This window comes from Chrysochloris asiatica, unplaced genomic scaffold (genome assembly GCF_000296735.1).
Source record: "Chrysochloris asiatica unplaced genomic scaffold, ChrAsi1.0 scaffold00054, whole genome shotgun sequence".
NCBI classification, from domain to species: Eukaryota; Metazoa; Chordata; class Mammalia; order Afrosoricida; family Chrysochloridae; genus Chrysochloris; species Chrysochloris asiatica.
The window spans coordinates 10403265-10417375 of NW_006408572.1; the positions used below are offsets into that span (position 1 = coordinate 10403265).

Sequence of the window (14111 nt, forward strand, 5' to 3'; positions counted from 1 at the left end):
GGGGGGAAAGAGAGAGAGAGAAATCAATGGATTTCCATGAAATGAAGTTTAGCATGACATTTCAATGAAACAAGTAAGAATACTTCCATTTCTGTTTACTTATTGTGTTAAATGCTGTTGAGTCATTTCCAACTTATAGCAAACCTGTATAGGGTTCTAAGAAGCAGCTGGTGGTGAGTTTGAACCACCAACTTTGCCGTTCAAACTGACCTTACAGTCCAGTGCTTATCCTACAGCACCACACCAGGACTTCTGATTCACAGATTACAGCAGTTCATTCTAATACATGTATCTCCTGCTTTTGAAAGTTTGCTTTATGCCACTTTGTTTTTAAGACTGTTGTTAAGTGACATCTAGTAGATTCCGACTCATAGAGACTCATAGGGTTTCCAAGCAGTGGATGGTGGGTTTGAACCACCAACCTTGTAGTTAAAAGTGCAGTGTTTTTCCTACAGCACCCTACCAAGACTACTGTTTTTAAGATTGTTGTTAAGTGTTGCTGAGATGGTTTTGACTCACAGTGACCCTGTACAGAGTTTCCAAGGAACAGCTGGTGGTTTTGAACTGCCACCACCTTGCAGTTGAAATCAACCTTGCGGTCCAGTGCTTATCCAATAGTGCCACACTAAGACAAACCTACATCAATATCTGTTTTCACTAACTCACAGAAATCCAAAGAGGATTTTCTCTTTTAGGAAGAAAGTCAAAAAGTGCAACTAGTGTTTCACATTTGTTTTGCAGAGAGTGTGGCCTCTTGTCATAGCTTTGAATTGTGTCTCTGAGCATGGGATGTTATGGTATCTTTAGGTTTTATGAGTTATTTGGTATGGTTTGGGGGTTATTTTTTGGGTCTGGGAACGCTCAAAAATGTTTCCATATAAATTAATGGTAACTGCTTCTTAGCTGTATGCCGTATTGGCTTACAAAGGTTTCATAGGAACGCAGTACTTCTGGATAGCATAGGGAACCTATAATTACCACTGACATGAGAAATGTGGTACAAAGGGCATATGTCCCCATCTCTCCTGTCAGAGGATGACAACGATGACAATGCAACCATCTTCTTACTCAAATTTAAAAGGTCACGTACACAGAATAGTTGACATAACATATTTATATGCGAACTAGGCTATAAAGCAGGCATTACAAACAGAAGTCATAGGCGTACTAACAAGTGTGTTAACTGAGAAGGCATGAGGTTATCCTGGCCACGAGAGACACTAGAAAGTGACGCTGTGTTTCTGGAATCAGATTTTATGACGGAAAAAGAAACCTGCTTTTTCCAAACACAAATCTTCCCTCTGTATTCTAAATTACCTGTGGTATTCTATATCTATAGAAAGAAAGAAACACCACGAGTGCATGTGATTACCTAAGCAAAATAGGAGCAGAAAGCACCTCACATAAGAGTTCCAAATTAGTGGCTGGTTGCTTTGTGGTGCACTGCCCTGGCATCAAATCCAAAGACAGGAGGAAACACATGCTATACAGACAACTTCGGCATCCGAGCCTGCGTTGGACTCCTTGACTCAGCTGAAGGGTGGCGGAGTCATCATGAGGCACATCCAACAGTGAGGGGGGCACATTCCTCACACATTAAGTCTATTGCATTTTATAGGGGTTGTGCAGATTTTCACAAGTCTCAATATAATTGCAAGGAGCCCTGGTGGTGCACTGGGTTTAGGCATTGGGCTTTAACCAAAAGGTCAGCGGTTTGAACCCAGCAGCTGCTCCGTGGGAGAAGGACAAAGCAGATTACTTCATTATACGATTTACAGCTCCAGAAACCCCATGACACAGCTCTACTCTGTCCTATGGGGTCATTATGAGTCCGAATCCACTCGAAGGCAGTGGGTAACTACAACTAAATGGTGCTAAACAAACGTGTTAAGAGCCCCATGTTTTGAGAATTTCAGGACACAGCATCACTTCACATTCTCGGCATGAGATCAATTGCTCCCTGTAGCAAAACTTCCAGTTGATTGACTTTAAAATATGAGATTATTTCGGATATAAACCTGTCTAAAATATTAGAGCTGTCAGATTTCTTAAGCAAGGCATCTTAAGCCTGAAGACCTCTGAGTTGTCATTAAGAATGTGCGCTGTCATCCTGTGATGTGGTGCAATGAATGCCTTCACCCTTGGCACACCATGGTCACTTCCACCACTGTGCCTGGGACTAATGGCCTGTCCTCATTCCAATTTGCTGCTGTTCTGGATACACCCATCTGTGTTAAGAATCTAGATAATGAAGTTTATTAAAACTGTTCTTTAAACAAACAAGCTCTTTGTTTTCCAAGGAATAAAATGCAAGAGCTTTGGTGCACTGGCTTGTTTTGGCACACCACAACAACGATATGGGTTTTTGAGATCAGAGTAGAAACCGACCTTCTGATAAATAAGAAATTACTTTTAGATGAAACATCTATTGTTAGATCAAGATATAAGAATACAAGTGGCGCTATGGGTTAATGCACTGCGAAGCTGGTTTGAACCACAAGGTCTGCGGTTCAGGCTCACCAGTTGCTCCTTGGAAATCCTCTACAGGGTCGCAACAGACTCTAAGGCACTTAACAACAACAACAAATCCTGCCAAATCATAATAAAACCCATTGCCACCAAGATTAATTCTGACTCATCGTGACTTTATAAGGCAGAGTAAACTGCCCCATAAAATTCCCAAGGCTGTAATCAATCAGTTCAATGGACTAATGGAGGACATGAACATCATTCTCCATGACTCGAGAGACCAGAAGACTTGGTTGGTGCCTGGATACCGCTTCTAACTGCTCCAAAAGGGATCGCATTACCAGAGCCCGGAGAGAATGGGAGACAATGGGGATTAGAATTGAACTCAAAATGAACTCAGGCTTGCTGGTCAGAAAGAGACTGGAGAATTTCAGGACACGCAACTATGGCCCCAGAGCACCCTTCCGGTCTAGAATGGAGCTTACCCTCATGGCCCAGGTTTTAGCCAACCAGTCAACAGGTATACAGGGCAACAGCAACACTAGTAAGGTATGTTCCCCAGGGAGTGGTCAGCTATTCAAACTCAAAAGGGCCACCCTTACCTTAAAGACAACATTCAGCAGGGTTGGGAAGAAGAGTAGAATGGAAGTAAGACCCACAGGGAGGAAGTGGGGTAACTGTTGTTGCACGGAGGGGACTGCAATCACTGAGATGAAACGAAGTGTAGGAATTGCTGAATGTGAAAGTGATGATCTTGTCTATAAACTTTCACTCACTTCACAATAAAAAGTTAAAAAAAAAACCCACAGAACTTTCAAGGCTGCAAATATCTACTGAAGTAGACAGTCACATCTTTTATCTTTCTCCCACGAATCAACAGGTGGGTTCTAACCACCCACTTTTTGGTTAGCAACCAAGCATCTAACCATGGCACCACTCAAAACCCATTGCCTTCTAGTTGGTTCTGACTCACGGTGACCATAAAGAACAGAGCAGAGCTGCACCACATGCTTCCTAAGGCCGCACGTCTTTATGGAAGCAGATTGCTGCAGCAGAAAGGACCATCAATGCAGTGAAGCACCTTAGCTGCTGAGCCACAGGGTTCCCTTACTGTACCACTCGTTGGCTAGCTGTGTGCTACTGCATGGGTTCCAACTTACAGCAACCCTGTACAGGGTCCCCAAGGCCAAAGGCCTCATCCTTTTCTCATGAAGCACGTGGTGGCCTCAAACTGTTGACTCTGAGGTTAGCAGTCCAACACCTTAATCCACTACAGCACAAGGGTTCCTTTAGTGTGCCATTGTTGTTGGTGTTGTTAAGTGCCATAGTCAGTTCTGACCCACAGTGACCCTGTACACGGTTTCCAAGGAGCAGCTTGTGAACTTGAACCGACAACCCAGTGGCTCAAGTCGACTTTACAGTTCAGTGCATTAACCCACATCACCACACCAGGAGGGCTCCAAATCATAACAAAAGTACTTTTTTAACAGTCCTTCATGCTGTGGGTTAATGCTAATGCACTGGTCTGCAAGGTCAGTTCGAACCACAAGGTCGGTGAGTCAATCTCACCAGGGTCTTCTTGGAAACCCTATCCGGGGTCACTATAAGTTGAAACCGACCTGGAGGCACTGCACAACAACAACAAATGCGGCTATGGAGTCCTGGTATGGCGCTGTGGGTTAATGTGCTGGACTGCAAGGTCAGTTTGAATCGCAGGGTCGGTGGTTCAAGCTCACCAATTGCTCCTCAGAAACCCTATATAGGGTCACCATAAGTTGGAACCGACTCGATGGGGTGGAGGGGACTATAATCATTGCAATGAAACAAAATACGATTGGTTGAGTGCAGAACTGATGATCTGCCCTGTAAACTATCACCCAATTCACAAGAAGAGTTAAAAAAAAAGGCAGTCTGCTTCCATAACGATTGTTGCTGTTGGTAAGTGCCATGGAGTCGGTTCTGACTCATAGCGACCCTGAACAGGGTTTCCGAGGCTGTAAATCTTTACGGGAGCAGAAAGCCTCATCTTTCTCCCATGGAACAGCTGGTAGTTTCCAACTGCTGACCTTGCGGTTCGCAGCCCAATTCGTAACCACTACGTTACCAGAGCTCCATATAGATTATAGCCTCAGAAATCTCCTTATAGATTACAGCCTCAGAAATCCTCTGGGGGGCAGTTCCACTCTGTTCTATAGGGTCACTAAGAGTTGGAATCCACTTGCTAACAATGGGTTGGCTATGGGTTATGTTGTTTTTGTTAAGTGCTGTCAGGTAAGTTCCAACTCATAGAGAATCTGTATAGGGTTTCTGAGGTTAAGTGGCTGGTGAGTTTGAACCGCAGACCTTGCAGTTCAACCAACCTTGTGGGACAGTGCTTATCCTACAACACCACACCAGGAGGTTCCTTATATTCAAATTTCTTCACTGATTCTTCTCTATAGTTCATTAGTATGTATGTGTCTCTGTGTGTGTGATCTACTGATTTTAGTCTTTCTTCTGTTGGCTTACAGTGACTTGGTTGTACCTAGCCCAGTTGGTACTGAGTCCAAACAATACTCAGAAATTTGCAGAATGAATATCCCCAAATCCTAATACTTTCCTATTTTAAAAAAGTGGTGTTTAGGTAGGGGATGGTGGTGGCAGGTTTGGGTTAAAAGGTCATCATGATCACCATCCTAATGCCACACTGCCTCAGGCACTCCTGGGTCTCTGTCACCAGGACTACTATACTCATAAAAGCGTGGAATCACTTCTTACCTTTGTGACCCCAAGGAGACCACACCAAGACCTCAAAAACTCAGAAATGAATCACAGAAAGCTCAACACACAAAACTGGTATCATAAAACATGCCAAAATGATCTTGAACTTTGATCACTTCTGTTTTGAGCAATTTCACATTTAGATACATGGTGCTGATATGTCTTGGCCAAACTATCAAGCCAAGGAAAAACCATAGGGAGGCAGCCCGGACGTGCTCATCTTCCACTGGGACTGGAACCTGGAACGTCAGTTAAGTTGGCAGGGGAGCTCAGGCCTGAGGGGCAAAGCTGCAGGGGCCTCACTGACCACAAGGGGCAGGGAAAAAGCAGGTGCAGCACCCAATCACCATGTGGGACCCAGACATGAACCCTAACTGGCAGGCTAATTTCTGTAGCTGGCACTTGCCACCATTTTTTTCTCTTGGGAGCAGTTTAGGCCAGGCTATGTCAGATTCAAGTCATCAGACAGTGGCTGTCTACATGTGAATATGACAGGCAAGGTGGCGAGGAAGGTGGGTTGGCTCTCAGGTATCTCTTTTAGGGGATGGTCACATTTTAGAAACTCCCAGTACCAGCTGCCATGGAGTTCATCCCAACACATGGTGACGCTGTGTTTCAGAAACTAGTCATGAAATCAACTTTGCTCTGAAACAGCACTATCTTCGGGGGCGAGGAGAAGGGTTCACACGGGAGGATGACAATTGAGCCATGCTTTGAGTATCCTCAAATGCAACCTATGCTAAGGGCAGACACCTGATGCACACCCAGAGGGTCAAGTTAACTCAGACATTGATGAAGATTATGTTTTAAACACAAAAATGAAAGACTACTTGACTCCCAGAGTCCTAGGTGGCACTGCAGGACAAGCACTGGACTGCTAACCACAAGGTCGGCAGTTCAAACTCACCAACTGTTCCATGGAAACACTATACAGGGTCGCTATGAGTCAAAACCGACCTGACTGCACTTAACAACAATATTAACTTTATACCTAGTAGGATGAAGGCTATAAAAAAGTTAGAAAATCAGTGTTGGTGAAGCTGTGGAAATATCAGAACCCCCAGCCATTACTGGTGGGAAGGTGAAACAGTGCAGATGGTTTAAAAAATCATCGGGCAGTTTCTCAAAATGTTAAACTGAATGATTTAACCCTATGAGTCCACTAGTCCCTATAGTTCCACTCCTTGGCACATCCTAAGAGAATTGAAGATATATGCTCACATAAAAACTTGTACATTAATGTTCACAACATCATTACTCTTAATAGCCAAAAAGTGAAAACAACTGAAACATCCATCAACTGATGAACAGACATGTACTCTATGCATCCAAGAACCAGCTTGATGACGGGACTGCATCCATACAAATGGAATATTATTTGGCCATAACACATGCTACAATATGAATGAACTATGAAAACACTATGCTAAGTGAAAGAAGGACTACATATTATATGATTCCACTTAGATGAAATGCACAGAACAGCAAATCCAGACACAGAAAGTAGATTAGCAGTACTCTAGGGCTGTCCTGGTATGGCGCTGTGGGCTAAGGCGTCAGACTGCAAAATCATTTGAACTGCAAGGTCGGTGGTTAAAGCTCACCAGCTGCTGCTCCTTGGAAACCCTATATAGGGTCGCTATGGGTCGGAACCGACTTGATGGCACTTCACAACAACAACAAAGTGCTGGGGGTGGGGTGTGGAAAGTGACTGCTAATGGGTACAGGGTTTCTTTGGGGATGATGAAAATGTCCTAAAATTGACTGTGGTGATGACTGCCTATCTGTGAATATCCTAAAACCAGTAAATTGTACACTTCAAATGGATGAATTGTATAGCATGTGAATTATAGCTCAATAAAGCTATCTTTTTTTAAAAAAAGAATGAGAGAATAGACAAATAAGAATAAATCAATAAAAGGCTGACAAAACTTAAGATATTAGAAAAATCTTACCTTTGGTTTTTACCATCGATATTGCTGTCTAGTGATAAAATTCTAGACATTTTCCCAAAACTCTACAAATGGTTCCTGGGAATCTGAGTGGGTTGTGCCTATAAAGTTCAATGTAAATTCACATGCCAGCGATATCAAACCAAAGAAATAGTGACCAGCCAAAATACAGGCTTCAACACTGCTGTTCTGACTTCCAGGCACTCATTTTGAAGCAGGAACAGGAGTAGCCCCGGGAGGGGAAGGAGTGTGAGGAAAGAGGCACTGTGTTTCCTACCATGACCCTCTCCAGGTGTGACCATTCCCTTCATAGCATTGAGTAGTTCACCTCACCTTCCTCCGGGGTGTTGAGGAAGAAAATTTCATTCAGAACCAGTGCTCTCAAAATGTTTCTAGAAACATTCCATAGCTACTACTTGACTTCACTACAAAGTTGAAATCAAACTTAGAAAAAAGCACCACTGACGACACTGAAGCGGGCACACATGCAGGAAGACGTGCGGAGCAACATGCCAGTGCCACGCAGCCCAGAGAAGCCTCTGGTGGGAGCACTTGCTTCCTGGGGATACCAGTCTCGGGGCGGCATGCTGCTCACACATGCCAGGACCCACTCTGTAGTCTAACATGACACAGAAACAAAACGCTAACATGGGGGTTTATATGCTCCACTGAGGGCTGGAAAACATTAACGTTATTACTAATGATTTAACTACAAACTCCATGTATCTCTGAACCACAAAGAACAGCTGCTGTCTGGTCCAGAGATCGCTTCTTTAACTGACAGAGAAGTCATTAAATACACCACAGGGCAGTGATGATTTCATCAACCCGCCCACAGTTGGCATCGCCGGTCTGGTCTGCAGCTAAAGAAGCAGACCAGCGTATGAAGGTCCTTCTCACAGGTGTAGAAGAGCTTTGGTGTCTGAGGATTATGTAAGCATCTTCAGAAAGTCTCAGCGTCTAGGATAATTCCTTTAGATACTGTGATCACTTCTCTATATTAATAGATTGTTTCTGTGACACAATGTTATTGCTTCTCGTCTTACATTAGCTTTATATCATCATGCCTGTGGAAGGCAGACACACTAAAACCAATCCAGTGCTAGGGAAAGGATGAAGTCCAAGGATAAACGTCCCATTCTACCCAAGGAATCCGGCCCGGTTCTTTCTGCCTTCACCCACTTCCCAGTAGCAGAGAAATGTTTTTGTTCATTGCTGAGCTCGGTGAGGCTAAAAAGTTAGGCATAGGAAGAGACACATTCCTCTGCTTCTTGCCCCGAATAAAAACAATTAATTTTATATATTAAGTACATGGCTTTTAGGTTATCACACATATAGGCACAAATTCTCTAAAGCACAAAATCTTAAACTCAAAATTCGCTAACCCAAAAAGTCCAACTTTTAAAGCTATAGCACAGAGCTAAGTTTCTATGCATTTAGGACATGTTAAAGTAATTCCACCTAGTAGGTGACATATGAAACTACAAGCCTATAAGCTTTATAAGCATGCAATTGAACAGTATGATAAAAGGGCAAATAAATATCAAATTTTATCTAGAAAACAAACTGAAAGCAAAATGGCATGCGTTTTCATTTGAAAGAGTAAGGCTCTACACAAGAAAATTTCCACAAGATATAGTTTGCTTTTACTAACAGATTACACTGAGAATGCTCGGCATTTGTTTCGAGTAGAGACTCAATCTAAAGACAGGAATTAGTGCACACACTCAAGATGAACAAGCATAAAGAAAAGCACTTGCCTGATGTCTCACTGGTTTAGGCGATTCCTGCTATTTGTTACAAACACATAAATGCAAATGTTAGCAAGTTTGGGTCTTTTCCTAGCAATAAGTCACATCCAAAGCATTCACGTCAACGTGCAGTTTAGGGCTATGAAAGCTGATATATGGTTAGCAACAACTCAGCCTGCATGAACTGTCACCTCTGCGTCTCTATAACTCACTGGCATATATATTGTCACCCCCTTTTTCTGCCACACATTTTCCCACTATTTCTACTCTCCCTGTTAAGTTGCTATGGACAAGCAGCCACAGGTTGCTCTGAAAGTTCAGGAAGAACAGAGGACAAGGTTTGAGGGTCATCTTTTGATAGGAAATGACACAAGTCTTCATAAAACATTGCTCTCCAACTTTTCAGTTTTCACCAAATCTTTGTAAGAAATCAGGCTTCAAGCTGCAACTGTAGTGGTAGTAGTACTCTGTAAGCAAGAACTACTGAATAGGCATTTTCTTCCATCCCTGGCTCCCTTGAGCTGCTGGAGGGGAGAGGTGAAGACAAGGGAGCTGCTAATATTAGCAGTATACAGAGTAAAAGTCGGCTTCCTTATTCTTGCTTCTGAAATTGGACAAGAATAAACCAAGAATTTACAAATAACAACCAAACATAAACTTACAGGAATATTGTGGTCCTTTCTTCCTTTATGTGAAGAAGCAACATGAGCAAGATACTGAATGACTTTCTTAGTATTTTCTGTCTTCCCAGCCCCTGATTCACCCCTGGAAAAAAACAGTAACATCAGCGGCATTAAAGAAAGCACTGCATACACATTCTAAAATTATAATTGATAACCTTAAACTGAAGTGGAAAGAAGAACATAAAACAACTGGAAAGGAGGGGGAAATACTATTGGCATTAGCTAGAAAATGACTTAAATTTAAAAAAAGATTTTAAATAAACTCTAATATTTCTTGGTACATGACATTAAGAAGACACAAGAAATTTTTCACAACTTTTTTCTCCCCACAGTAACAGAAGGTTCTGACAGAAAGGTAAAATGTTTTAGAATGTTGACAAAGAACTGCTTTGAACCAGGTCAGCACCAGAAATAAGGAAGTCCCAAATTAACCTAATTTAAATCAAATCACTGAAGAAACCCAACTCTGGAATGCCTGCTGGTTACTGGTGTTGTTACGTGCTGTCGAGTTGGTTCCTATTCATAGTGACCCTGTATAGGGTTTCCGAGGAGTGGCTTGTGAGCTTGAACCGCCGACCTTGCAGTCCAGCGCATTAACCCACAGTGCCATAGCAGGATAATCATCTTCAAAGCCATCAAAAGAAAACCTTCTCAGACCATGGTTTTTTCCTTTGTACCAATGTTGTAGCTCTAACCTACCTCACTGATGTGGTGCTGAAGGATGAGCAGTGGATGACTACCCACAAGAACGGTGGTTCAAACCCACCAGCCAGTCCTTGGAAACCCTACACAGGGTCACAACAGCATTGAACAACAGCAACAATCTATCTCATTAAAAACCTTCACACTGACTGCTGGCCTGGCATGCTGATGACATGGACTACAGTTGCGGGGCTTTGTGTTTGTCCTTTTTAATCCACATACCTTGCACAGTGTCATACACAGAGCTAGTATGTAGATATTTGTGGAGGGAAAAAAACAGAAAGTCATGATTTGTGGAGGGAAAAAAACAGAAAGTCATGACTCCTATACATTTTATAAACTAGAACAAATGCCATTCACACAGGATCCATATTGACAAACAAGGCTAGTGCGTTTCAGAGGTAGCTTTTTATTTCTACTTAGGGCTAACCCTAAAATTTGGGGAAGGTGATGTGCATGGCAGTACCTGAAATACGACTTCTTTCTTCTACCTTTATAAGCAATAAGAAATATTACATTAAAACATTAACATGCAATTGTTGTTATGGACCACTGAGCCTTTTCTAGCCCATAGCAACCCTGTGTAGGGTTTCCAAGGAGCAGCTGGTGAGTCTGAACCACCAACCTTATAGTTAAAAGTCCAGTGCTTATCAGACAGTGCCACACCAGATGCATTTAAAATAAATCCAAATAAAAACACAAATTGTTATTACACACATGCAAACTAATATTTATTACCCATCATCACTAATTTTCCTAACAAACCTTGACCTTTTCTTGGAATTGAATTACACTGTTTGACTCTGTCCACAACTAAAATTTTTTCAGTAAATCGGTAGGGTAGTGGATACAAATCGGGCTGCAAACCTTCAGGTCAGCAGTTTGAAACTACCAGATATTCCACATTAGAAAGATGAGGCTTTCTGCTCCCGTAAAGATTTACAGCCTCGGAAACCCGGCACAGGGTCGCTATGAGTCAGAACTTACAGATTGCTTTACTAACTCCTTGCACCTAGATTCCTATAATATCATTCACAGGCAGGTGGGGTGAAAGGATCCTATTAGCTTGTTATGTGGTCTTCGGTATGAAAATTATCTTCTCTGGACCTCAAAACCCCCATCTATAAAGTACAGAATTTGGATTTTGCCCTCCCTAGTTCTAAGATTTGCTTATTCCATATAAAACCCACTTATTGGTTTACTGGAGTCCTGGTGTGGTGCCGTAGGATCAGCACTGGACTAACCACATGGTTGGTGGTTCAAACTCACCAGCTGATGCTTGGAAACAGGGATGCTATTAGTCAGAACTGACTCAACAGAATATGACAGCAACAGGTTTATGAAAGGAGCCCTGGTGATGCAGTGGTTAAGCACTCAGATGCTAACTGAAAGGTCAGCAGTTTGAAACCACCAGTCACTCTGCGTGAGAAAGCTGCGACAGTCTGTGTCCAATCAGAGACTGACAGACAGACAGCCTTTGAAACCCTACCAGAGATTTCTACTTTGTCCTAGAGGGTTTCTTGAAGTCAGAGTACTATAGGGCCTCTATGAGTCAGAATCGACTCTCTGGCAACTGGTTTTCATTGATTTATTTTTAACTTCTATATATTAAAGAGTCCTGGTATGGTGCTGTAGGGTAAAGCAGTGGACCAAAAGGTCAGTCTGAATCATAAAGTCGGTGGTTCAAACCCACCAGCCACTTCTTGGAAACCCTTAACAGGGTCACTATGAGTTAGAACCGGCTCAATGGCAACTACCAATAACAGCATATATTATTAACCTTATTAGCCAGTGTGGCACTATAGGAAAAGCACTGGGGTGCAAACCACAAATTCGGCAGTTCAAACCCATTCATCACTTCTCAGAAACCCTATACAGGGTCGCAATGAGTTGGAACCAAGTCAATGGCACTTAACAACAACAATAACAATCATTACATTTTAAAGATTCCTGTTCTTTGCTTTGCCATCAAGGACTTTTATTGTAAAGTCTCTGCCTGTTATTCATGTTTAGGAAGGCTTTTCCTGCACCAATCTATATCACAAAATCCATCAATGTCATCTTCTAAAACTATGAAGAGTTCATTTTTACAATGAAATCTTCAGTCTGCAAAAGAAAACAATTTATGGCTAAAGGTAAGGTCTTAGCCTAATTTCTCCAAAACTTATAATACCTATGTCCCAATAACAATGGACAAGGATGCTCAGTCCCCAGTGATTGGAAGCACCAGGGCACCTTCTACTTAATCCTTGAACAGGCGGCTCTACTTGTAGACATTCACATCTGTTCCAAGGTCAGGACCAAATTACTATTGTAGCACTTTTGAAACATGACTCATCAGAGCGTCCATCATTGCGGTCCATTGGGAAAAATACACTGACTGGTCTATGTTGTTCATTTTTATCAAATAATTTTGTTCCACCACCATTCACATAGTCTATATATCCCCCCTCCCCCCCCATCCCACTCCCAAATAAAATCACAATTGGGAGGATTTTTAATTTAATGGCAACCAAGAATGGCAATGTTTAAGAGAAACGATGTTTTCATCCCCATCTCTCACAGGGACATTTTGAATTTGTGTCAATTCAGTATAAGAAAGGATTGTGTTGATCTAAAATCAGCTTAGAAACCACGCTACTGTTACTAGCCATTTCTGACCTGTGGCAACTTCATGTGTGCAGAGAAAAACTGCTCCTCGGGGCTTTGCAGGCTGTGACCTTTCACAAGCAATCACCAGATCTTTCCTCTGAGATGTCTTTGAGTGGGTGTGAATCGCCAACCTTTCTGCTAGTAGATGAGCTCTTAACCATGTCACCTAGGACATTTCTAACTTAGAAATCACAGTGGCTAGATGTTGGAGTAGCACTGGACTGCTACCTCAAGCCGGCAGTCCAAACCCACTAGTTGCTCCTCAGAAACCCTATACAGGGTCCTTATGAGTCAGAACCAACTTGAAGGCACTTAAAACAGACTAGCATTAACAGGTGCTCAATAAATACTTGTTGAATAAAGAATATGTTGTTGTTGTTGTTGTGAAGTGCTGTTGAGTTGATTCCAGCTCATATCGACCTTGTATAGGGTTTCTGAGGAGCAGCTGGTGAGCTTGAACCGTCAATCTTGCAGTTCAAACAGCTTTGCAGCCTGATGCATTAACCCACAGTGCTACACCAGGACTCCAATAAAGAATATAGATCCTATGAATTTTTATTGAATCCAAGGTTCTTTGATATAGTTTTTGTTTCTGCCATGAATGGAATGGGATTTCTTTTATACCTCTTGTTTTCCAACTGGCCACCCCTGGTACAGTCTGGCTCAGTTGCTAATCTAAACAATGGAGGCTTCAGTCCACCAAGAGGTGCCTCTGAAGACAGTCCTGAAGATCTACTTCCCCAAAATCAGTCACTGACCACCCTAGAGCACCGTTCTCCTCTGACACACATGACACCATGAGTCAGAGTTGGTCAGTGGCAACTTATTTTAGCCCTTGGTACACAGTAAGATAATGACAGTCATTCATCCATCCACCAAATACAAGGGTGAGTCAGAAAGTATTCTACAGACTCACAGAAACCTTTATTCAACAAGACTATCAAAAGGTGAAGCTGTTGTTTCTCAACACATCCTCCCATCTAGGTCTATACGCTTCTAAAGGCAGTATTTCCATCTCTCTAATCCTTCACTGGAGAATCTGGCGCCCTTCGATATACATCATGTCAAAACAGCAGTTTTGGTGTACTCGAAGGATATAAATCATGGTCCTTTCCAAAGCTCTTTGAGTTGAGGGAACAAAA

The 14111-nt window shown here is 42.4% G+C and overlaps 1 protein-coding gene across 3 annotated transcripts in view; it reads right to left on the reverse strand.

Annotated features, from left to right (window-relative positions):
* The window catches only part of MYH10 (myosin, heavy chain 10, non-muscle), a 161047-nt gene that overhangs the window by 86813 nt on the left and 60123 nt on the right, over nucleotides 1–14111 (reverse strand). Inside the window, exons 5-6 of one of the 3 annotated variants that reach the window (XM_006863415.1) lie at nucleotides 9595–9697; nucleotides 8942–8968 (exon numbers count right to left, since the gene is read on the reverse strand). In XM_006863415.1, the coding sequence (XP_006863477.1) occupies nucleotides 8942–8968; nucleotides 9595–9697 (130 nt within the window). Of the gene's footprint in view, nucleotides 1–8941; nucleotides 8972–9594; nucleotides 9698–14111 lie in introns of all 3 variants that reach the window. The other 2 variants (XM_006863414.1, XM_006863416.1) reach the window with 2 other exon arrangements.